Raw genomic sequence first — 25,361 nt, 5'->3', positions numbered from 1 at the left:
CACTTTGATATCCCTCCGAGCGCTCTGGTCCTACTTGAATCGTTGTCCGCCAAGTTCAACTCCAGTACACAAGTTCCACAACACGCATCTCTTCACCCATGCTCTTCTGCTCGCCATGAGTTCTGACAATTCCCGTGGAGACATTTCGATTCCTTTGCGAAACCTTCTGAATTCCATAAGGTGTATTCGGGATCGAGTAAGAGGTGGGGAAAGAGAAAGGAACTTAAACGATAAGTAGCGACTGCTGACGAGTTAGGATGCTAATGCTATGAGGCTAGCTAGCTAGATCTGTTGCAACGCCACAGTGTGACACTATGTGTGCTATGTTTATGCTCATTAAATAATATGTTTCTTCAGATTGATTCAAGTTCTCATGAAAGGTATATAAGGCTTACACTAGGCAACCATGCATGGTTTTTGCTGCTGTAAACAGTTAAGCTGTCAAAACAAAGTTTGACAATGGGCTGACTCATAGTTGTATATCTATTAATGAATAAGGTAATGCAAAGCTGCTGCATTATTACCTAGAAGTAGGTTTGTAAATCAGTACCATGCTTGTAATTAGTGAATAACTGTGAGACATAGACTACTTGAGCATCTCTTTTTAGACACCGAGAACGTCTGAGATATATTGTCTTCCGTTTTACACCACAGATGGGGAGTCCAATGAATCAGACAGCGAGGAGTTTGACCTCTCCAACTTCTGGGACACAATGAGTTCAGTACAGATCTAACATTATAATACCCATTCAAGTATACTTTCCTCTATGATCATTGCCTGTTGTATTCTAAAGCCTTGTTTCATCAACTTACCATACTTCAAATTCTCTCTCTCGCTCTCGCTCTCCTCAGACCAAGCAGTGAAGGCTGTCTCTCAGGAGGCGACCAAACTCAGCCTGGCCTTCTCCACCCCACCCCCACCCCCCCAGCAGGTCCAGTCTACTCCTTTTGTAGATCCTCACCACCATTCAAACACATGTTACAACTTTTTCACGATTACTTAGTGATTAGTCATTAAGCAGTTCAGTGAATCAAGATACATGTCATTAAGCGGTAAGGGATTAGGGCATCTGTCTCAAGAATGCCTACGGGGGAACATGGGGGATTGAAAGCAGTACCTTTCAGCTGGTTGTCACCAATGCCATGAATACCACAAGACAATCCTGCCCCATGATAGCCACAGATTGACTGTTCTTATCCATGCCTTATCAAAGCCTAAAGGAAAGGAAAGGAAGCTATCAAATAACTTTATCTCTGTCCTATCAAATTAAGTCATTTAGTTGGTTGTTTTGTTAGCAATTATTTACTTCTAGTGTATTAATGAGATCTTAGTTTTCAACTAGGTTCTCCCTCTTTCTCTCTCGCCGCCTACGCAGACGGGAAACAACTTGTCAGAGTCACTCCAGAAGAGCATTCTGACCATGTCCACAGTCTACTACTGGCTTCCCAAGAGTCAAGGTAACACTCAGAAGAAGCTCCCCCCCTGTGTCCAGCCAATAGTTATACAGCTGCTAAAACGGCTTTCAGAAAGCCGACCTTTAGCTTAATAGAATAATATGTTTGGTTGACACATTTATCCAAAGTGTCTCACAGTATGAGCAGTGTAAGTGCCAGTTTGTAGCAGTGTAGAGGTCCCTGATCTCAGTCAATTGTGTTGTGTGTTACAGTACAGTTTGTGATAGTGTTGTGTGTTACAGTGTTGTGTGTTGCAGAACAGTTTGTTGTGTTATAGTACAGTTTGTTGTGTGTTGTTGTAGTACATTTTGCGTAAGTGTATTGTGTCTTACGGTACATTATGGTTTACAGTGAGTGTCTTGTGTGTTATGGTACAGTTTGTGTTGCAGTGTTTTGGGGTAAGGTACTGTATGGGTTAGAATGTGTTGTGTGTTTCACCACAGTGTATTGTGCGTTACAGTACAGTATGTGTTGGTGTGGTGTTTGTTACTGTACAGTGTGTTACAGTACAGTATTGGTTAGATTGTGGTATGTGTCCCAGGTCTCAGTCTGAGGCGTGCGGTCCGAGACGCCAGCGTGGAGGTTCTGGAGGGAGTGGGTCAGCTGGTGGAGGTCATCCTGGCATCTCCACTGCAGAGGTAACACACACCCACATGCACATACATATGCAGAGACATGGACACACAAAGCGCTGATACAGAGTCACTGTCCTGTCCTCATTCATTTTGTGTCTCTCTGTCTCTCTCTATGTCTCCCTGCCATTCTGTGTCTCTGTCCAGTCTGTCTCAGGAGCAGTTGACCTCTACAGGGGGGGTGTGGTCTGCCTGCGACCGCTTCCCATCGCTGCCTCGAGGTCAGCACCCCAAAACACCCACCTCAGCCAACGCAGCATAAACTCCCATAGTGGCCTTATAGTGGTATCAGCTTCAGCCTGAAGGGGGCGCCACCGCTCTCTGCACTGGGCTCCACATATGCCGCTTTTCCACCGCACATGTAGCTCGACTCGACACGACACGACTCGACACGGTAGCAGCGCGGGTGCTTTTCCACCGCAAATAGTACCTCCGGGACGTGGGCGGGGTCGTCTGCGCGAAAGGGCCGTGACGTATTTTTGTACGCGACGCAAACAACACCTACGTAACCCACACATGGACAGAACCCACATAACAACAATGGAGAACATCGATGCGATGGTATTCGTGTTCGTATTATTAGCTGGCATGTTGAAGAAGTGGAATATGTTGGCTGCGGCGCTACTATGGCTGTTCTATCGTTACCAGCATGGTTGCCATGTCGCTCTCGTGACTTCGTCACACTCTCTGGCCAATCAGTGGCCGGCCGTCTGCCGACGTCACCTTTTAGCATCGGCTCAGCCGCTTGGAACCTAGAGCGAGGCGGTACTAGAAAAAGCAGCCACTTGAGGTACTAGATCGCGGTGGAAACGCAAAAAAGGCGAGCTGAGTCGAGTCGAGTCGAGTCGTGTCGAGCTGGTACCATGCAGTGGAAAAGCGGCAATAGACATGAAGTATAAAGTGTTTGTCTGTGTGTCTGCAGATAATAAGGCAGCTGTGATGCTTGCCCTGTCTGCGCATATCGGAGTAGTAAAGGATGCGATTGAAGAGATTGAACAGGTACTAAACACAAGCTCAACCATGCTGTAAACTAATTAGTACTATAGATATGACTGTCTAAACATAACTGAATTATCGTCTTTGTCTTTTTGACTTTATATCACTAATAAGGTGAGTGCTGCATGCAGCGCTCAACTGTTCTTCATAAGTTTTATTCTTTCTTTCTTTCTTTCGTTCTTTCTTTCTTACATTGTTTACTCCATTTAGACTTTTGAACTTGTTCAAATCCCTTCACTTGATTCAAGTCATTTAACGTTTCTTTATGTCTTTTCTTAATCTACGTGGCTTTATTAAAAAATATTTACATCCTCACTTTGCACTACAGCACTCACCGCATTTTCTGCAGGAAATGCATTTTGTGGTTAATTATATTGTTGTCATTTATTTTTCGGTATATTATTAAGGAATTACAATGCCAATAAAGCCCTTCAGAGATTTGAAAAAGTTGTCTAACTGGCCCCGCCCCCTCAGGCCCTATTGGAGGAGGAGGACCCCTTCAGCGACCTCCTGGGGGACCTGGACGAGGAGGAAGAGCCCCGGGGGAACCAGGACACCTATTGGTCGGAGCGGGACCGGCGTGTGATTGGCCCGTGCCAGGGGCTGATGAAGGCATCTGGGGCATGTCTCAGGAAGCTGTCATCGGCGGTCAGAACCAATGGAGACGCTGGATCAGCTCAAAACCGAGCTCAGCTAGACGACCTGGAGGAGCTGAGCAAGGACGTCAGCCCCCGGTGACAGACACACACACACACACCAACACACACCCGCACACACATTAAGGGCAGGAATTTCACCGGCGGCCACGGCCGTCGTTGCCCCTCTGTCTGGCTTTGATGCCCTTCCGTGGACTTCGTGCCCCGCCCACTATGGCCTTGGTGCCCCGCCCACTATGGCCTTGGTGGCCCGCCCACTGGAGCTTTGGTGGCCCGCCCACTGGGGCTTTGGTGACTGCACTGTGTCACTTTCGTTTTTTTCTTTCCCCCTGCCTCTTTGCTCGGGATGTGTATCGAAACCCGGTGTTGAACGGGCCCTGGGGCTGAATAATTACACACATAGTATCGATAAGCTGACCTGCGCTGTTATCGCTATTTGAAGTCGGTGTTGGAGACCACCAAAAATAAAGCTCTCTGTCTGTCTCTCTCTCTCTCTCTCTCTCGCTCTCTCTCTGCATCTCTCTCTATCTAGTATGGACGACCTAGCACTGTGTCTTTATCCACCAATGGAGTACTCGGGAGTGGAAAGCAACGTAAGACACACTCACACACAATTGCAAACATAAGCTTTAGATATGATGATCCATTTTAGCCGATTTATTTTATTTTACTTTTTAAGGTCTGATAGAAGTCCCCCAATTAATTCACCAACTGCTTTATGATTTGTAGCCACAAGCAAACGACTACTTACCACTTAGTTTGTAGAAGGGCGATAGGATTAGTTCCCAACTTCCCTGGTATATTGAAATGTTGAGGGTAAAAACTATTTGTGCATAAGCTGATGCACAAATGATAAAAAGTTTGAGTCACAATCATTTTCAAAGCTACAAATGGGGCCAAGTTTGGAACGACTGCCCTAAACCCTACCTGCTCCTTCCTGACATGATCTGAATTCACTATCTAACCCTACCACCTCCGTAATGCCTTCATTTTAATTCACTATCTAATCCTACATGCTCGTTTATGACACACAATATGAGGCCCCGTTCACACAAAGCCGATTTCATGGCGAAACCGCAAAGGTCTTGTACGGTTCGGCCTTCCGTACACACGAAGCCGGCGAATCCGCTGACCGAAACCGCAAACTTGTGAAACCACCCTCGGAGGTGGTTTCAAATCTACCCGGTTTCGTTTTGGATTCGTGTGTACGCCTGAAACCGACTGAAACCGCAAACCATGACGTCATCGCCCCACCCCTCGACCTCCTAGCCAATGGCTCTTAAGCCCGCGGAGTCTCAGAAATCACATGCGAGCATGCGCATAAGGGCAGCCCTTATGCGCATGTTCGCATAAGGGCTGTATACATATTATTTAATTTCTTCTGGATTTCTGTACCAGAAGCAGCGCCCCTTATGGGCCTGGAATGTGTACTACAGCGTTTCTACAGATCTACCCGGTTTCGCTTGGCTTCGTCTACCGATACTTCGAAACCGGATAGATCGAAACCGTAACGGTTTCGCCCATTTCGGCTTCGTGTGAACGGGGCCTGAATTCACTGGAAATTTGAAAAGGAAAAGTGAGTGACTACTTGCATCTGTTAATTAGGCATCCAAATTGGCAGCCTTGTTAAAGAAAAAACTCGGAGTCATCAGGTGAGCACACACACACGCGCACACACGCACACACTGTGTCGGTGTCAAGATGTCAATATGGTTATCAAGATGGTTGAGATTTGGATCTTTATCTCATGTCAGGTTATTCAGCTTTACCTGCCTGTCTCTGCCAACTTTGAACTTTCTCCTTCTCTCTCTTACCCCACCTTCCAGGTCCAGTCATGTGTGTGGGGAGTCTGAGCTGACATGGGTTCAGTTCCTAGAAGCAGCTGTAGATCATAACCTGCAGAAGGCTAAAGACCTCATGCAGTCTGACCCCTGAGTCCGGTGTGTGTGTGTGTGTGTGCGTGCGCGTGTGTGTGCGTGTGTTGGGATGTGTCTGTGGGTTTGGTTGTGTTCTTGTTCTTGTCATGATGTAACTCAACTTGATGGCTTGCAATTACGAATTTTCACAGCAAAGCCATCGGTAAACACACGTAAAATCACTGTGCTGCTGTGCCATAACCAGAACAGGAACATGTCAAAGCAGTCATGTTTGTCAGTTTGTAAGCAAAGATGGAGATAATTCACGGCTTTTCTCAACTCAGAGAACTGTCAATCAAACATTAAAACTTTAGGTCAGTTGTTCCACCAGGTTGTTGTACTTACTTAACATTTGTTTATAATGAAATTATTAATAAACCATGAAACCCGTTCATGCTCAAAACCCTGTTCAGTATATACAGTGTATATATGTATATATATATATATATTATATTAGTATTTTAGAGGACTATTAACCAATGTTTTAAATACAGACATTTAGTTTTGGTTTCCCAACAATAACTAGTTATTATGAATAACATATTTGAATGCAGTTTGGATATGAATTATGTACTGCGTATCCTGACTGAGGTATTAATAGTTATATACTAGATATCCTGACTATGAGGTGGTCAGAGTTATAATAGAGTTACTATATGTACCCGGACTTTGAATATGAGATGTACTACCGTATCCTGACTAAGAGGTATTACTAGAGTTATGTTCTACAGTACCCATACTAAGGTTTGAATATGTGTTATGTACTAAGTATACTGACTGAGGTATTCATAGTTATTTACTACAGTACCCTGACTATGAGGTATTAATAGAGTTCTATACTAGATATACTGACTGAAGTATTAATAGTTGTGTACTACAGTATCCTGACTACGAGAAAGGAATAGAGTTATGTACTACATATACTGACTGAGGTATTAATAGAGTTATGTACTACAGTACCCTGACCGAGGTTTGAATATGAGTTATATACTACATACGGACTGAGGTATTCATAGAGTTATGTACTACAATACCCTGATTGAGGTTTGAATACAAGCCATCCAGGTAAACGGGACTTGGTAGTGTTGATACGGTAAATACCTCACACTTGATTGGCTGAGAACAAACACAACATTCAATTTTAGAACAGGCAGGCCTAGTTTAACAATAACGATATGCAAGGCAAATTTATACAGCAACCATTCAAACTGAGAAGCCACCCACAAAGGCTTTACACAAATAGACAATAACATTTTGAACATTATCAAAAAATAACTAAATAAATGTTGATCAGGGAGTAAAATCTGAGGAAATAGTTGATGTATCAAGCTTCCAGTTTATAATTCGATTCATTAATTGGTTTATTTCTGAATCTTGACATCATTGCCTTAAATGATGCCAAGTATGTATGGTATTGTAAGACTATTTTATATCACATAACACATGAAGAACACCTGTTTTCATTGTAGTGACTATGGTGCTCTGGACCAGATCTCTGCATATCCAATCAGAGACTCCACAATGTCAATGGTGGTGGAGTGGTGGAGGCTGTTCCCCATTAAAACCCATATTTGGTGCAGCCTGGTTAACCTTAAACCTATCTGGTTGGTTGTGAGTCCCCTAATGTTAACATACTCCCTTTCCTGGGTAAATGGTTACATTGTGTTCTGCTTTTGCGTCTCTTGAGTTCTACTTTCCTTCTCTGACTTATGGCATGTCTGGGGGGAATAAGGTACCAACTGAAGTTATGGCTTGTTTAAACATGTATTCTTTAAATGTGTGTTTGCAGAGGGAGGAAAATTTGGTGCTGAGGAAGAAAAGCCAGAAGCTGTCACCTTGAGTCATTTGGGGAAGTGGCGGGAGTGTAGCTTCCACCGCTCTGGGTGATTTTAACGCCAATGATTGGTTGACATGATTGTTGAGTATTGAGCAGGTTCATGAGTATTTACTTTTCCCAGGGAATGATTTATTTAACATTTGACAGACATCTCCACAATACATGAATAAACGGCAAATCGATCATTCCTCAGATTAATTCTTCAGTAGTTATTTAAATCTATTGACACACACATCAAAATTATTCATAAATCAGATTGCATGGCAGGAGGAATAAGATAATAATTTAAAAACAAATCTTATTTTCTTCATGGGATGATGCTTCAAAAATATGATGTTTCAAAAAGAAAAAGCTTGCAATGCAACAGTTCTGGTTGTTCATTGTCATTATCTAAACCAATGAAATAACAGAAAGAAGTCACCACTGCAGCAGTGGGCGGAGTTATCTTGGATATAACCTATGTCCCAGGTTTCATCCAGGTAAGCTCACAGGATGAATCCCCATGATGACTGAACAGAGAGTAGAATAACTTTAGTGTCTGAGTCTGACATTCCCTTGTTGCGTCTTAATTTTCCGGTTAACCTGTAAATCCAGCTTCTTGAAACCCCTGGCCAATCCTGTTTGTAGTCATTTCATCCCACTTCTGCAGCACACTCAGCCACACTGCCAGACACCTTCTTGTTCACTGATCACACAGCATGGATCTCCGTAAGTAATACAACTCTACATATGTCTGTCTGTTGGTGTCTGTCCTTTTATCTGTCTTTAGGTCCCTCTGTGTCTGTCTGTCAACCCTTCTTTCTGTGTTTCATTCCCTCTGTCTACCTTTCAGTTTGTTGGTCTTTAGTTCACTCTGTGTCTGTGTACCCTTCTGTCTGTCTGTCTTTTGTTCACCCTGTGTCTGTGTGTCTACCCTTCTGTCTGTCTGACTTTTGTGCACTCTGTCTACTAACCTTCTGTCTGCCTTCTCTGTTTTGGTCGGTTGGTTTTTGTCTCGCTGTCTGTATACATGTTTACATATGTACAATCTTTCAGGTACATACACGTGTAGTTACATACTTCTATGAATGAATGCACACATGAATGCAGGTTTTGTTGGTGTTTGATTACACAATGATTTTCTGGCAGTAGTTTGGGTACTTGCTTCCAAGTCACGAAATAACAAGTAGAAGGAGCCTGAAAAAAAACAGAAAGAGGGTGTGAGAGATAGTGATTGCATGTGACAGAGCAAAAGAGTGGGCCTGAGAGAGAGAGAGAGAGCATTTAGAAAGTTTCAACAGGGTGAGGCAATTTCAAAACAGAGAGGCAATTTAGAAACGGATAATGTCTTTACATGTCGAACATCTTCAACATCGTCAACATTAACTCTTTTTAATTATGATGACAGATCAGACTCACCCACACTCATAGTACAGTCTGTGTGTGAGTGTGTGTGGGTACAAACACACCCATGGAACATCATGTACAGTCTTGACTGTCATCCTAGAGTTCATCCTGTCAACGCCCAAGGATTGAAAGGGCTGATGTCATAGTATAGTATTACACATTACTACAAAACACCAAATACTATTAGGCCTCTTCTGATCAACTGACTGTTGCAATGCATGGATCATTTTAAATACAGTACATTATTAACATTTTGCTCAGTTGTAATGAGTTGTATTCATTTGTGTTCTGCTTGAATCAGGGTGTTATTTAGGTTGTATACACACAGAGAGACAGAAAGTCATACAAACACACTGACAAGAAGACAAGCTGACTGAGAGAAAGACACATACACACACACACACGTGCGCACACACAGAGATATAACTCCAATGATGTGTTTTTTTGTTTACTTCAACCAGTTTATCGCACAGTGGACCTCCACTGCCAGGCCAATAACTCCGCCCACCACACAAGTGACATCTCAACCGAGGAGTTGATCATCAGGCGAGGACAGTCCTTCCTCCTGAACTTGGAGCTGCCACGACCTTTCAACCCTAACACTGACCAGCTCCACTTCACAGTAAAAACTGGTGAGGGTTTTACTAAAGTATTCACAGTTACTAATACTTTGTCACACTGACTAAAGTATTCTTATAAAAGGATTGGAAAAATGTATGATAGATGGATTGATGGAGGGATGGATTATAGAGATGGATGGATATAGGGATCGGAAGATGGATGATGAATAGACATCTGAATGAATGAATGAAGACATAGTAAACCGAATGAATACCCATTCCATATTCTCCAGGCTCCAGGGCGTCAGAAGACCTGGGGACCCGGTCTGCGTTTGGAATCCCAGAGAGTCATGTGACCCGCTCCCCGGGTGCCAAGGCGAAGTGGAGGGCCGAGCTCGACACAACCTCCTCCCCAGCCCTGGGCAGGGTGACCCTGGCCGTGACCCCGTCGGCCGACGCCCCCGTGGGGAACTACTACCTGACCATGGAAAGGGGGGACAAGGAGGCCAGTCTGGGACGTCTGGTGGTGCTCTTTAACCCCTGGTGCCCAGGTAGAGAGACACCTACTCATACAGAGAGACACTGACAGAGAAAGAGGGAGAGAGAGAGGGAGGGAGAGGGAGGGAGAAAGTGAAAGTATTGAAGACAGTAAAGAAGGTACGTTGTGTTCATTGTGTGTGTGTGTGTGTGTGTGTGTGTGTGTGTGTGTGTGTGTGTGTGTGTGTGTGTGTGTGTGTGTGTGTGTGTGTGTGTGTGTGTGTGTGTGTGTGTGTGTGTGTGTGTGTGTGCCTTTGCGTGTGTGTGTGTGTGTGTGTGTGTGTGTGTGTGTGTGTGTGTGTGTGTGTGTGTAGAGGACTGGGTATATCTCCCGGACGAGGAGGAGAGGCAGGAGTATGTGCTGAATGAACATGGAGTTATCTACAAAGGAACTACCAAGTACATCAGCTCTGTGCCCTGGGACTATGGACAGGTACAAGCACACACACACACACACACACACACACACACACACACACACACACACACACACACACACACACACACACACACACACACACACACACACACACACACACACACACACACACACACACCCGACAGACAGACAGACATGGAGACAGAGTGACATCCGCCTGGTCTCCTCCATTACAGTTTGATGAGGACATAATGGACATCTGCATGAAGATATTGGACGTCAACCCCAAATACCTGAGGGACCCAACCGATGACGTCTCTGCTCGCTGCAACCCCATCTACGTCAGCCGCGTGGTCAGCGCCATGGTAGGAGACTCCCCTCATACTAAACACAGAGCATGTTATTCTGAGAGTGTCCCACTTCCTTCCCTGCGTTGCTGATTTTAGATTCTCGCTTCTCTCTGTAGTGCAATGAGTGTATAGATTGTTTAAGTGTAGTTTATCGCTTCTTTGTGTTTAAACAAATGTGTGTGTGTGTGTGTATGAATCCTTTAATTTAGTCTAGTTTGTGTTTGTAGATAGTTCAATTGTTTATTATCTGTGATGCTGATCCTCTTATTTAGTGTTGTTTCTGTGGTGTTATTATACATCCGTGGTCTAGATCATTTAATTGATTCTAGTTTCTGTGTGGTTTAGTATTCAGTTATTCTAGTTTATTGCTCCTTTATCTTCAGATCAATTTGACTGCTGATCGTTGGATTGAGTCTAGTTTCGTGCTCCATGAGTTAAGATCAGTGTGTTTGCTGATCGTTGGATTGAGTCTAGTTTCGTGCTCCATGAGTTCAGATCAATTCGTCCGACGACGCTGGTGTCCTGGTCGGATGCTGGGGAAAGCCTGACAGAAGGGGCGTGTCGCCGTCCATGTGGAGCGGCAGTGTGGAGATCCTGAAGCAATGGCGCAGGAATGGCTGTCACTCAGTCAAGTATGGCCAGTGCTGGGTGTTCGCAGGGGTCATGTGCACAGGTAGGCCTGAGTGTGTGCGTGGTATGTGTGTGTGTGTGTGTGTGTGTGTGTGTGTGTGAGTGTGTGTTTGTGTGTTTTTGTGTGTGTGTGCAGGCGTGTGCGTGTGTCGAAGATTCTGCATATATGTAGCTAAATATTATCAGTCAGCCCGATTTCAGTCCCCGCAACATGGAGGACTTTACACATTATCCCACCACCTAAGAAACCATTTCTTGAAACATCTGGATGTCCCGAATATCCAACCGAACGCCAGAGTGCCATTCATAGATTTTGCCTCCGCATTTAATACATAACAGCCAGATATACTAGCCTCAGTTGGATTAGTTGGAGATGAACCCATGTTTTATACCGATAACACCTGCTCACCCCCAACCAGCTGCATTGATCCCAGAGGATATGTCAGCTCCCCACCACTATTCAGCTTTTACACCAACGACCGTGCACCTAACGTGTTTCACCGCTCGTAATCACATTCTCTGATGGTACTGCACTGGTAGCCCTGATAAAGGAGGGGGTGGAGCCAGGCCGCTACCTGGCGAGTGTCATCAAAGTGCTTCAGTGGTGGACAATGATGCTATCATTTTCTCAATCTCCCCATAACAGAGGGGATTACCTTCGGAGCCGCTCAATACAAACCGTATTGTTCCCGTTACAATTCACAACCAACCCATAAAACAAACCGTTTCATTAAAATGCCTGGGGGGGCACATGGACAATGCACTGTCCTGGACCTACCCTGTGAACCTCATCTGCAATAATAATCTGATCACAAATACTCTCACATGGACAATGCTAGCACACACACACACACACACACACACACACAGAGACCCCTATCACGTTTATGTGTACATTTTTGTGTCCTTGTGTTCTTCTATGTTGGATGTTCATGTTTGTTAGATAATCTTTCTATGTTGTGGTTCATTGTCAGAGCAATAAGCAAGAACATTTCCTCGTGAACGGAAAATGTATTAAGATTATTATTATCGTTATTCACTCAAGATAAAGCTCCCTTCTAAAATGACTGTAGTATAAGTGTAAATGTAGAAGTAAAGAAGGACTCAACTGTCCTCTGCAGTGATGCGGTGCCTGGGCATCCCGTGTCGCGTGGTGACCAACTACCAGTCAGCTCATGACACAGACAAGTCCCTCACCGTGGACGTCTACTACAGCGACTTCGGAGTGCGACCCAAGGAGTCAAAGGACACCATCTGGTGAGCAGGTGCCATCATGTATCCACCAAGCCCGCAACGTTACAACTATTTAAGGTTTTGCAAACTAAGCTTCTGGGTGCGGGAGTAACATACAAAGGGACTTTTGGGTAAAAAGAATTACTGAGAAGGCAGTGTTAAGGACACCTTTCTCTAGGACACCTACAGATAGACTGTAGATGTACGGTTTGAACCCCGAAACTTTTTAGCTGAGGGTACCCTTGATCGCTACACTGCAGGAGACAAGGAAATGTTGGTGTTTCCTTATGATCCCCTCATACAGATGAGAACAGTGGTAAATTCAGTGTCTTTTTAAACAGTTTTACATTTTCTCAATTGTTTCCACACTTATGTCCACAAACAGTTAACTGCTTAGCTGCATAGACATGTACCCATTTAGTTATTTTCTTACTTTTTTACTGAGTTGTGTACTCATTGGATGACATTTCAAAAGGAACTTCCACGTGTGGGTGGAGGCGTGGATGAAGCGTCCAGACCTGGAGGGAGAAGGAGGAAACTATGACGGATGGCAAGTTCTGGACCCCACACCTCAAGAGAGGAGCAAAGGTACGCCCCCAGGAAGCACAACGTTCCACGGCACCTCAGTCCTTAACTTCCCCTTATTCATAATCTGTCTGTATTTGATACTTATTACTTTGAGACTGTTGTTTTTTTTTTCTACTATTTTCTACTGGACTCCTTTGATGGAGAGTTAGAGACACTGCCATACATAAGTGTTTTTTGTGTTTGTTTATAATACAACATAAGACATATGGAGGTTCATGTCCAGGTTCAGGCTTGCTGATGTAGCTGACTCTTGAGGTTCATGTCGAAGTTCAGGCTTTCTGACATAGTTGTTTTTGAAGGTCCATGTCAAAGTTCAGGTTAACGGATGTAGCTGTCTCTGGAGGTTCATGTCAAGGTCAAGGCTTGCTGACGTAGCTTTCTCTATCGGATCATGTCCAGGTTCAGACTTTCTGACGTAGCTGTCTCTGAAGGTTCATATCCAGGTTCAAGGGAACGGACGTAGCTGTCTCTGGCCGTTCATTTCCAGTTTCTAGAGAACAGATGTAGCTGTCTCTGGAGGTTCATGTCCAGGTTTACGGGTGCTGACGTAGCGATCTCTGCAGGCGTGTTCTGCTGCGGCCCTGCCTCTGTTAAGGCCATCCTGGACGGACACACAGACCTGAAGTACGACTCCCCGTTTGTCTACGCTGAGGTCAACGCCGACGTCATCGACTGGCTGGTCAGTACACTGAGACACGTTTCTTTAGAACGAGCTCCGCCAGCTTTTTGATGTGATTTTTTTTTTTTTTTTTGAGAATGTGATTTTGCAATGACTTCTTGCTCAGGGATGCAGTAATAGTATGAGTATGTGTGAATATATACCCATACTAGAGATTTAAGTGTTTTTGTAAGGATTAATAATTGTACTTCTTTTTTAGCTAATGTACAACGACCCGAAGCAGCAGCTGTGCTCTGACACCAAGCGAGTGGGCCAGAACATCTCCACCAAGTCAATCGGCTCCAACAAGAGGCAGAACATAACAGCCACGTACAAAGCCAGAGAGGGTGCGCGCGCACGCACACACTCACGCACGCACGCACGCACGCACGCACGCACGCACGCACGCACGCACGCACACACAAAATAAACCACAAAATAAACCACAAAATAACCAAAATCCAATAAAGAACATTTTACTCATGTCACTTCCTGTGTGGTTCTTCAAACAGGAACTGAATTGGAGAGGAATACCTTCGAGTGTGCCATGACCAGGGGTTACTCACTGGAGGGACATGAACGGCACAAGATCAGCGTCAACCGGGAGGGCCTTGGCACCGAAGCAGAGGAGGAGGAGGAGCAGGAGAATGCTGAGGGAGGAAGGAGCATAGGGAACGGGGAGATCACCGTGGAGGAAAATGAGGAGGAGAACGCCGTTGTCCCAACTGCGCCTCTCCCACAGATGGTGGTGATGCAGATTGAGGAGGTACGCCGTGACATCACTTCCTGTCGATGATTTGGTTTCGTCCAACTATCCTGCCCGCAGATTTCCACTAAGCCCCGGTCACCTGGATCATGTTGTTGATGTCTCTGGGGGGTGTGTGCAGGCATCGACGCCGATCAGTGGGCAGGACGTCCATCTGAAGGTGACCCTGAGCAGCGAGGACCGGGTGCCCAGATCTCTGTCTCTGCGGGTCAACGCCCAGACCATGCTGTACACTGGCGTACCGGCCGCCAACGTCCTCACTAAGATAGAAGAACACACCCTGCAGCCTGGACGAGGTAATCCGCGCGCGCACACACACACACACACACACACACACACACACACACACACACACACACACACACACACACACACACACACACACACACACACACACACACACACACACACACACACACACACACACACACACACACACACAGCGGTTGCTTTATCTCGGTTTCATATAGTTTCTCATTTTGTTTCTGTTACACTCCTTGCCTCCTTGATTTATCTCCCCCAGCTCTGTCCGTTGCCGTGGTGATCCCGTTCTCGGTGTACGGTGAACACCTCTTTGACTGTGACAGTATGAACATTTCTGTGTTGGCCACGGACCAGAACCACCCAAAGCTGGTGTACCTGGCCGAGAACAACATAGTCCTGCAGGATCCTCCCATCTCCATCACCGTGAGTGACACACACACACACACACACACACACACACACACACACACACACACACACACACACACACACACACACACACACACACACACACACACACACACACACACACACACACCATGGTAACACATTGCCGTCATCAAAAACAAGTTGTAATGAAATTCAAAATTAAATGGACAGCCACCCACAGACAGGCGCGGACAGGAACATATGATTTGTCAGAGGGAAGCTGAGGAATATTTATTTGAATTGTTGACCCAAGTAACTGTGGAATGTGAGACATCTAGATACAGGTTGGCACAAGTAATGGTTGTGCCTGACACATTGTAGCCTGGTGTTGGCTGCACTTCAATTGAGTTCATCAAGCAGTGCTGTTTCGATAGTAACGAGAACCTGTTCAGGTCTGTGGTTTGGATTGATTGGCTGTTTTGTGTGTGGAAAAACCACTCACACCTCAAAGTTTATGTTTGGCAAACACATGAACACTGCTTGCCTTTTGTCTGGAATCATATATTATGAGACATGCACTGTTAAAGCACTCTAACTGGCCACAATACATTACAGCTCTCAAGCCCTCTGCAAGCTGACCTACAGTTCAATGTACCTGCCATAGGAGTTCATTCAGAAGTTAACAACACAAAGGTTATTTTGAGGTCTGCAATGTTGCAATGTTAAGCAGCATTCTCTGGTAAGCAAGCCAAGCTTCTGGTTGAGGGAGCTGGGGGCAGGGTAGTGTAGCGGTCAGGTTGTGTGTCTCCAGCCCAAGTCAAAAGGTTCTGGTTGAACCCCAATTTCCTCAGTCTACCTGAAGGCATGCTAGGGCAAGATGCCCTAAACTCTACCTGCCCATCAATCCAAGATGATCGGATGAAAGGACTGAATGGTTACTATAATATAACAGGCATTGGTCATGCTCCATGTCAGAGTATGACCGTAGATATTCTGAGAAATAACTGTTACTGTTAACTGGTATGGTTCCTTTTCTCCATAAGGGACAGAGATAGGCCCTGTGGCTGGTTGTGTGTAGCCCGTCCACATGGATTTGAGTGTGATGATGGGGATAAGTACTGTAACTGCTATGTATCTACTTATGTTCCAGGTGAAAGGCGTGGCTAGGCTTTACCACCAGCTGGAAGTAGATGTGGCCTTCAGCAATCCCATACAGGAGACCCTACAGAACTGCTCCTTCCATGTCAGTGGCAGCGGCCTGCTCAACAACCCTGTGGAAGCGAGGTGTGTCTGTGTGTGTGTGTGTGTGAAAGATAATCACACAATTATCTGTTGTCCATAGGAAATGTCCCTGTGATGTATGATGTCAATATCTAATGTATTTAGAGTATGCATTTTTTACCCACTAGTTCACCATTATTTTTCAGTTGACCACTTCACAGCCATTTGGCTTAACAGCTAAATGTTCTCGTATTATCCATTTATTAAGTAGCATGTTCTGCAGGATGGCTACAAGCAGGATCGGGTTTGAACCGAGAACCTTTCAGATGGGAGTTTAAGGCCCTTAGATATATAAAGGGTCTACTTTGATATTGCAATGCGTCTGATGTGCATCCGATGTTATTGATATGAATCTCTTATGCCAGTTTATTTATATTAATCATGTATTTTTGCGTGTGTGTGTCTCTCGCCCAGTTTACCGGACCTGAAACCCGGTCGCCGCATTCGGTTAGTACTTGCCTTCACGCCGTACAGGATCGGAAAGAAGATCCTGGTGGTGGATTTCGACTGCTCCACTTTCAGGGATGTCAAGGCCAGCGTCACCATCGATGTTCAACTGCATTAGGCCACAACACTCCATTACCATGGTGACGAATTCTGGGACCGCAGTTAAAGAGAAAGATGAATCTTGATTAATCAAATTAAGTGCTGTTCTGCATAACCATAATCATTTAAGGTGTAAACATTACCCTACATAACCCCATTGTTATACTGAGGATTTATTCTTTTTATTTTATTTCCGATATAATATTCACAAATCAACACTTTTTCTTTAAATATCAATAAACAGATATAATTTAAACTTAGAGATTCAACAATTTTAGTTTGAAACCCGCTTTGTATATTTTCATGTCTATATTATACCTAGATATTTAATATATCCTAGAAATAAGAAGCCCTAGGAACTAGAAACATAATCTTTCTCCCATACCTGAAGGGAGAGACACATCTTTGACATCCACGCGTTCACCTTTTTTAAAAGTCTATATGTTTTAAAAAACATATTTTCAACCTCACTTTGCACTACAGCACTCTGGAGAGAATGCATTTTTTTAGTTTTCTTTTGCTGCTCAGTTGTGTTTACGATTCATTGTATTCTATGTTATTAAAGAGGTTGTATGGGATTGCTCTATTTTCGCTTTGTTTCTTTGTCCTTGAGTTCAGTAAAAAATAGTTTTAAGCCGCAAACCTTTGCAGGAACCAGATAAAGAACTAAATAAAGTTCTGAGGACATTATTTTACCCCCAGATAGGGTTATGTAGGGTAGGACTTTTAAAAGGTTCAGTAACCTTGGGTGCAAACATTTCTGATTGTTGGAAAATCGCAGCAGATTATCTCAACCAACTTCAGCCGCAATACTATGTAATGCCATTTGATGAAATATTAAATAAATAAATATGGCTATGAAATATATAAATTAGGGACTCAATATATTGAAATAAATACGTTTTTCAAAAGAATACCATATTCAATTCATAATACCACATCCATTCATTGGATGTGTTTATTTATTCCATTGTCTTATTTATTTATTTAATTCCATGCAAACCTACAGTTCATTCTTTTGTTCTTCTATCCTAGGCTAGTGTTTCTAGGCTACACTATTTTACACATGGATTCATTATCAAACTCCATAATAATTTAATAATCTAAATAGGCCTACATAGGGAATTTTAATGAAAGTACGGAGCACTTGCTCATATTAACCGGCTATATTAGGTTGAGGGTTAAATATTCTCCACTGCACTGCCTCGATACGATAGCCTACTTACTGGAAAATGACGCACATTCGTAACTGATAGTGGACGCGATTGTTCGTTCGATTTTTCGCTCAGTATGTCACGCTTGTTAATGTCTTTATTCGTTAAGTCTGTGAAGTTAAAGGACCTCAAAGAGCTGACCTCTGCGGTTCTTTACACCGCGATGGAAACGCAGCCCACAGTGGTCCCTAATGAAAGTCCAATTAAATGTAGTTATTGGGACTTGAATCGCGGCTTTAGACCACCATCGTGTGGCTAGAAAAAATAAGCAGCACAATAGGCCTATATCAAGTTTAGTGGAACAATACGTTTCGATTTTCTTATTTTTTTTTCTAGAAAACGTTGACACGCAACAAAAATGCATCGCATACAATATTGACATTTGACTTTTTTTTTATAAAATAGCTATTCTAAATACCCGCGATACTTGGCGTTTGACCGCATTCTTCTGCTTTTTCTTCTGCGTCGTTACTCGTGAATTGAAAGCGAAGCTGCGAGGGCTGAAGTTTATCCTCCGCCCAGCTCACTGTAGAACTTACGAGAGACGACTACCACCCCTTCCCTTTCCGCATTCAAGAAACCAGAAGAAAGCGTGTGTCGGTCTGACATGAGCCGGGACAGGAGAGAAAGAATACCACAGCACAGGACAACATAAAACACCTCGCATTTGTTGAAGCTGTCGCTGTGGACCTGACTGAAACGCTTAGCATTAGCTTTAATTTGAAGACATCCGTAGAGACTAGGTAGAGTTGTACTCGTATTTGACTTACTCCGTGGAAGACTGCAGCCGGTAAGTGACCGTATTGTACTAGCAGGGACTAGTGCTAGGGGTTAGCATGCTAGCTAGCTGTACAATGTGCTAGCTAGCCGCCGGTGCTCTTAACAAAACGAGACCGGCCATAAACATGTATGAGTCGTGTCGCATCGGCTGCGAGTTATAATGTCTTTACAATAACGTGATTATATAGACATGCAGGTGTCGCACAGGGATACTTTTAAAGGGAATTCTGTCCAACTACCCTTTTAACGTCCATTCAAATTAGCCTAGGGTTGGATATTTACTCAACCCGACGCAGTAACGCTGCTCTATCACTATTTGATTAGCTAAGCTTGTATGTTATAGTAACATCTTGTACAATAACCTTGTTACCAAGTCAAGTAGATATTTTCTTGGGTGTCAGTCTTATGTTTCAGCTAACTCCCTCGGTCTAGATCGGTATAACCTTTCAATGTGAATAAATGTGGATCTTGTGGTATTGAAATATCCCCCCTGGTATTCACTTCTGACGGTAGGCTGAGAAGATGCCCCCCAGATGCAGATGGTTGGAGCTGAAGCAAGCAGGGAATGAGAGCTTCAAGAAAGGCCAGTACGGAGAGGCGTCAGAGCGTTACAGCCAGGCTATCAAAGAATTCGAGAAGTCAGGTGGGTTTGTTTCTGCTGATCAGGTGATGTTTCATGTTTTTATCAGTGGATTAGGGTGGTTGGAAAGTCTAGTAGCAGCTATGTACGATTGCACTAGTATTCTTGGTTTACCATCATCTTTATTCGTCTGACATTGGTCTCCCTTCATACACCATTTTATGTGAAAGGCAAGATAGCATTTGGTCATTGAACAAACATTTTCTTCCTGTGCAGGCAAGAAGAGCCCAGAGGACCTGAGCATTCTCTACTCCAACCGGGCCGCCAGCTACCTCAAGGATGGAAACTGCAGCGAGTGTGTGAAGGACTGCAACATGTACGTACTCACAGGCTTTCTCCTAGTCCAGTCCGTGTTCTCTCCTAGTTCACGTCTGTCTGTCTCAGTTGAACTAGTCTTCCTGTCTTTCTCTTGGACTTGTCACTATCTGCGATAAACCAGCCTGCTGGTTATGTTTAGTTAGGTACGACGCCAGTAAGATGATTTTCCAATTCATTCTTCCATACTTTGAATGCATATAACCCGTGATTACAGGCTTCAAGAGCTGATGAGCTCCTAAAAGCCTTCCTGGTTGTTGTAGTTTTCTGGGGCTATTGGCCTTGTATTGACTAGGTTCCATGGTGTATGCAGGTCTCTGGACCTGGTGCCCTTCGGGGTGAAGTCCCTGCTGAGGCGAGCGGCGGCCTACGAGGCCATGGAGCGCTACAGGCAGGCCTACGTGGACTACAAGACCGCCCTGCAGGTGGACTGCAACATCCCCGCCGCACACGACGGAACCAACCGGTAGGATTATTGACCATTTAGTTCAACTATATAGCAGATTGTATCCAAAGAGACTTGAGGTGAGTTCAGATATACGTCATTAATGAGCAGTGAAGCAGTGTCTTGCTCAAAGATGCCTACAGGTATGGCCAGGGGGAATTGAGCCCAGGAACATTCCTAATAAAACTTAAACAAATAATGTTTGCATAAAAATACTGTCACTTGGGACAGTATTAGATTGTATCAAGTGTGGTGTTGACCTCCTGTGTGGTGTCCCAGGATGACAAAGGTTCTGACAGAGATGGACGGGCTGGCCTGGAGGGAGAAGCTGCCAGAGACCCCGGCGGTACCGATGGAGGTCCGAGAGAGGCTGGCCCAGCAGGCTAGACAGAGCTCCAACACCCCCAAACAGCAGCATAACGGAGCTAGGGACGTACCTGGTACGCAGTAAACACACACCTAATCCATGTCCCGCTATTAACTGCCCTGCCAAGGCAACTGCAGTATCTGTGTCAACAGGGAAACTCAGAAAAATGACTAGAACGTTTTTTTTTTTTGTTTTTTTTTGGACCACCCAACCAATTGTGTTGTAAGTAGTTGCGTGGAATACTATCAATAAACAATGACTCCATAAGTAATTTTTGCCCTGAAGAAATACTCAATGTTTTTGACATGACCCCAAAAATACAGATACTAAGCGCTGCCTTTGTCTAACTATGAATTGTTATATATAGGCAGTACAACAGCAACGTGCAGTAACTCGTGTTTCAATTCCGATATCTTGTTTTTTTTTTTATGTCTTTTTTTCATCTATTACTACATTCCATTTGTTTTTAATTGTTTATTTTAGATGTCTATGTATTTGAATAGCCACTTAAATGAAAGTAGCGATACGTAACATTTCAACTAGCTCGTACCTTTAAAATTACTATTAGTCAATGCTGATCGATGGTGGTTTAAATATGTTAATAAAATCACTTCCTTATTCTACAAATAAAAATGCTGGGCGCATCGTACCTCTCTCTTTGTTCTTAAGGTTCGTACCTTTGACACTTCCAAACCCCTCCCACTCGTGCCACCAAGGCCAATCGAGCTACACTATGTCAAGGCACACATTTGTCGACTGAAGACCGTTATTTCGTTTTTTGGAATTCTGAAATTCTCCCTCCGATTACCTGCACATTGCGACTCTAAGTTAAAGTTGAAATAATTGACTAGCTTGTAACTTAAAATGACCTGGACATGTATGTAGTCAATGTTGATCGATAGTGGATTAAATAATGTTAATGGGAAAATCACATCTTATTTTTTACAAATAAAAAAGGCTCGCCGGCCAGAACACTTTGCTTACATAGCATGTTGCCCTGCCATGTTTCTACAATGGCACAGGGAAGGGTAATGGCCCTGGAGAGGACACTTTATTATCTTCGGATCGCTATCTTGCTAGTGAGCTATGACCTATAGTTTTACAGACAAATTGGCGAAATACAGTGCATTCTATTAAGGAATCTCATCACTTGACACCTGGGTACTCCATCTCTTGGGCAATGAAATCATTTTTTAAGTACTTACTGCCACTTTAGTCATAACTGAGTCATAACTCATCTTTGCCAAGAAGTCGTAGATAAGATTTGGTTTTGTATGGCAAAATATCTAACTCCAACTCTCTTGCTACAAGTCATTTGTCACCCTCTTTATCTCGCTCCTCGTTCTATGCCTCTGATGCATGCACACTAACTATTGCAAGTAAAGTCTTTCTGTCTCTGATCAGTCAGACTGTATGACTGCATTCATGACTTATACAAGTGTGTCCCTCAAATATAATTTGTTTAATGATGCCAATATATGCCCAAGATGATAATGGGAATTTGCTATACAATTTTTAGATGCATTTAAAATTAATATTCTGTATAGAACCGAATGTAAGGAACAGTGCAACGGGAACATTTCACGACGGAACCAGTCAGTCAGACTACCAATGACATGCTTCCTCAGAAAGGTTTTGTTTCCCAAAATCAACCTTTTTCTTTCTCCCCTCCTTAGCTCCTAGTCAGCAGGATGTGCGCAAGGCCCAGGTCCTGAAGGACGAGGGCAACGCTCTGGTGAAGAAGGGCCAGTACCAGAAGGCTGTGGAGAAATACAGCCAGAGTCTGAAGCTCAACCCCACAGAGATCACCACTCTCACCAACAGGTCTGTTCCTTCTACCGCCGGCCCTCTCTCCGTGAGGCCTCTCCTACACCACCAGCTGTGCTGAATAGCGCCGCCCCTGTAAATGTGCATGGAAGACCTGCTGGCGTAGCGCCACTTCTACATTCTGTATGGAGAACCCTGCGTCCATCCTGATTCTACACCTCTATCGTCCTTCCCTATACACCCGTTTACCCATTTATTTACCTTGTTTTTCACTGTTACTCTCTCTTACCCTTGCTCTGGCTTGACTGAATCATTCTGTGGTGAAAAATGGCTCCTAACTTTGTGTGTGTGTGTGTGTGTAGGGCTCTGTGCTACCTGTCAGTGAAGCAGTTCAGGGAGGCGGTGAGGGACTGTGATGAGGCTCTGGTGATGGACGGCAGCAACATCAAGGCTCTTTACAGGAGGGCCCAGGCACACCGGGAGCTCAAGGTGACAAGGACCTCATCATCATAATAGCATGGCATTAGTCAGCAAATTAAATTATTGAAGGATGCATTTATTTCTTGTAACAATACTCTGGTACCGCACTGATTTCAAGCCCTTATTAAATATCCATTTGTGACATCACAAGTTTGAACCCCCGGATGTCTCTTTCCCCACGTGTGACCTCACAAACGATGTATGGTGTCTGGATAGAGCAAGTGTTCATTCCCTTCCCCCATTCACGTTGACCGCACCACCTGGTAGGCTGGTAGGATTGTGATGTCATGGCAAATGGACATGGCTACACAGTGTCACATCTGGTGGCACCAATATATAACATGAATCGCTGCGGATGTTGAGTAGAGTATGAGGCTTTGAGGACCACGGTTTAATGGTTCTGCATGCTCTTTTAGGACAGCAAAGCGTGCATGGAGGACCTCAACAGGCTGCTGAGGGTGGAGCCCAAGAACACGGCCGCACTGAACCTGCTGCAAGAAGTCCAGAAGAAGAAGTGATAGCTCTCCAGGAAGGTGGAGGAAGTGGTGACAATAATGTGACTGCCTGGAGAGGGGGGGGGAGGAGATTGAGGAGGAGGGACGTTTGGCTGGGCAGGGACATGATTGGTCCGTTTTGGAGAACAGAGCAGGGTTACCGCCTTCCCTTGAACGCATGTTAGGAATTCTTCAGCGTTTGTCCGTTTTGAGTTGAAGCAAGTGTAGCCGTGGCTAGTTCAGCCGGCCTCTGTATTTAAATACCGACGGGACAATCGTCCGTTTATCTTCGGTCCAGTGTCTTCACAATGGCCCATGGATGAACAGCAGAGTTTCCAGCTGCCTCAACAACTCACTCCCCTCTGCCACCGGAGCCTTCAGTATATCAGAGTTTCTGAAAATTAATTTTTGCTGAGATATTTGTTGTTTACTAGTATTTATGAATGTTAATGACACACTCACATACCAATAGTTCTTAAGTAACTTAAAAAACAACTTCTTTAAATTCAAATCCTCCTGCCTTTGCTGTTAGGTAAACAACTCATCAGTTATTCAGGATTATTATGGTCTGTAAACCTGTTTTCTTGTTCCTGGTTTGACTTGGATGTCGGGTGTGATGCCCACGAGGATATCTTGGGTGTTTTCTTAGACCGGACTAGCTGGCTAGTTTCTGATTGGCTTAGACTGGTTTTGTGTGATGTTATGCTAAGTCACATCACATGCACTTAAGTGAGCCGATCAGAAACGCATAAAAAATGTATTTGCTTGCTGATACTGATGTGGTTTGATCTGTTTTTTTTGAAGGCTGTACCTAATAAAACAGATTAACACGATTCAGAGCATTGGTTCACTGTGAAGGATAAGATCTCACTTTCTGCTTCCACGTAAGAGCAACAGCACTCCGCTTGGTTTCTAGTCATCAAGATGACCTCCCACTACGGGATGTTTTTTAGTTACATCCGGTTAACTTCAATGCCTCCCGGTGACTTCAGCACATGGTTCTGGGATGGTTTGGGGGGTGTTCTGCGACTCCTTTGTCCTCCAAAGTTCAGTGGACCTCGGAGGAGGAAATCCACCACACACTTTCAAACTCAACCGCTTATCTTTCATGGTTCTTTGGGGATTTCATCATGTCTGATCAATAGCAGCCGTCCTCGGTTTCACGTTTGATGTAATGCATACTGAGGATGTACTGTACGTTTTGCCTGCTTCAAAATACTACAATTGTAATTTAATGGCAACGGTTGACCTGTTCGAATTACCTTTCCAATAAAGTTCCTACTTGGTTCTTTCGTGTTCTGTGAGCCTACCTGAGTGTCATGGCTGTGGCCTTTGTTTGACATAAAGCTGTGTTCACATAATCTAGTGTCTCAGCATGTTCCCCATCAGTATGGCTCAGCTAACGCCTCATCAACATCCCTCCAGACCAACAAACCTCATGGAGAGAATATTATGTCAATACAATCAAAGCTGATCAAAAGCCTAACTCTTTGTTGTCTTCAAACCTATAGACGTACCCCTGGTTAAGAACGCCTGTTTATAAAGGAGAGGGACTCTGTCTTGACCTCACCCACTCTCGTCACTCACAATGTACTTAAAATGGCTGCAGATGAGCCAGTCTCGTGTGATAATCCATGGCAGTTTTTGTTTTGGTTTACGTGTGCCCTTTGTAGTGTACTAGCTGGGGCGTTGGTACTCTGTAGGTGTCCGGTTCCCTACATAGTGCACTACTTGATATATTGCACTGTGAAAGTGTACATGTGATTGGAATCATTTTTTCACTATTTCCCATGATGCATAGCAGCGTTCATTGTCAGAAG

At 44.2% G+C, this 25,361-nt stretch overlaps 3 protein-coding genes across 3 annotated transcripts; all 3 read left to right on the top strand.

The window, feature by feature from the left end:
* The first annotated feature begins 38 nt into the window (after nt 1-38).
* On the top strand, nt 39-8,692 carry ccndbp1 (cyclin D-type binding-protein 1). Its single transcript, XM_056605126.1, has 11 exons — nt 39-203; nt 655-717; nt 853-932; nt 1,377-1,458; nt 1,997-2,093; nt 2,235-2,308; nt 3,010-3,086; nt 3,558-3,817; nt 4,272-4,332; nt 5,345-5,391; nt 5,566-8,692. Exons 1-11 carry the CDS (start codon nt 116-118, stop codon nt 5,672-5,674), a joined length of 1,038 nt encoding a protein of 345 aa, XP_056461101.1. The 5' UTR covers nt 39-115; the 3' UTR covers nt 5,675-8,692.
* Nucleotides 8,109-17,908, top strand: tgm8 (transglutaminase 8). The gene is made up of 15 exons (XM_056605125.1): nt 8,109-8,200; nt 9,340-9,510; nt 9,732-9,989; nt 10,290-10,408; nt 10,591-10,719; nt 11,200-11,377; nt 12,456-12,591; nt 13,043-13,155; nt 13,719-13,834; nt 14,034-14,160; nt 14,326-14,579; nt 14,701-14,875; nt 15,103-15,266; nt 16,363-16,496; nt 16,908-17,908. Exons 1-15 carry the CDS (start codon nt 8,191-8,193, stop codon nt 17,056-17,058), a joined length of 2,235 nt encoding a protein of 744 aa, XP_056461100.1. The 5' UTR covers nt 8,109-8,190; the 3' UTR covers nt 17,059-17,908.
* A 793-nt stretch (nt 17,909-18,701) lies between these two features.
* Nucleotides 18,702-24,852, top strand: tomm34 (translocase of outer mitochondrial membrane 34). The gene is made up of 8 exons (XM_056605128.1): nt 18,702-19,043; nt 19,547-19,676; nt 19,890-19,989; nt 20,302-20,454; nt 20,713-20,873; nt 22,477-22,624; nt 22,930-23,056; nt 23,464-24,852. The coding sequence occupies exons 2-8, from the start codon at nt 19,556-19,558 to the stop codon at nt 23,563-23,565; spliced, it is 912 nt and encodes a 303-aa protein (XP_056461103.1). The 5' UTR covers nt 18,702-19,043; nt 19,547-19,555; the 3' UTR covers nt 23,566-24,852.
* Nucleotides 24,853-25,361: the final 509 nt, after the last annotated feature.

This window comes from Gadus chalcogrammus, chromosome 13, assembly GCF_026213295.1.
Source record: "Gadus chalcogrammus isolate NIFS_2021 chromosome 13, NIFS_Gcha_1.0, whole genome shotgun sequence".
NCBI classification, from domain to species: domain Eukaryota; kingdom Metazoa; phylum Chordata; class Actinopteri; order Gadiformes; family Gadidae; genus Gadus; species Gadus chalcogrammus.
This window is presented reverse-complemented; position numbering and strand designations above follow the sequence as displayed.

Bases quoted from the DNA above. Each gene is read 5' to 3' on its own strand.
- ccndbp1 (XM_056605126.1), top strand. From the start codon at position 116: ATGAGTTCTGACAATTCCCGTGGAGACATTTCGATTCCTTTGCGAAAC. The intron at 204-654 runs GTGGGGAAAGAG...TTTACACCACAG, and splicing joins TATTCGGGATCGAGTAAGAG to ATGGGGAGTCCAATGAATCA. The intron at 5,392-5,565 runs GTGAGCACACAC...CCCACCTTCCAG, and splicing joins AAAAAACTCGGAGTCATCAG to GTCCAGTCATGTGTGTGGGG.
- tgm8 (XM_056605125.1), top strand. The intron at 10,409-10,590 runs GTACAAGCACAC...CCTCCATTACAG, and splicing joins TGCCCTGGGACTATGGACAG to TTTGATGAGGACATAATGGA. The intron at 14,161-14,325 runs GTGCGCGCGCAC...TTCTTCAAACAG, and splicing joins CACGTACAAAGCCAGAGAGG to GAACTGAATTGGAGAGGAAT.
- tomm34 (XM_056605128.1), top strand. From the start codon at position 19,556: ATGCCCCCCAGATGCAGATGGTTGGAGCTGAAGCAAGCAGGGAATGAG. The intron at 20,455-20,712 runs GTAGGATTATTG...GTGGTGTCCCAG, and splicing joins GCACACGACGGAACCAACCG to GATGACAAAGGTTCTGACAG. The intron at 20,874-22,476 runs GTACGCAGTAAA...TCCCCTCCTTAG, and splicing joins CGGAGCTAGGGACGTACCTG to CTCCTAGTCAGCAGGATGTG.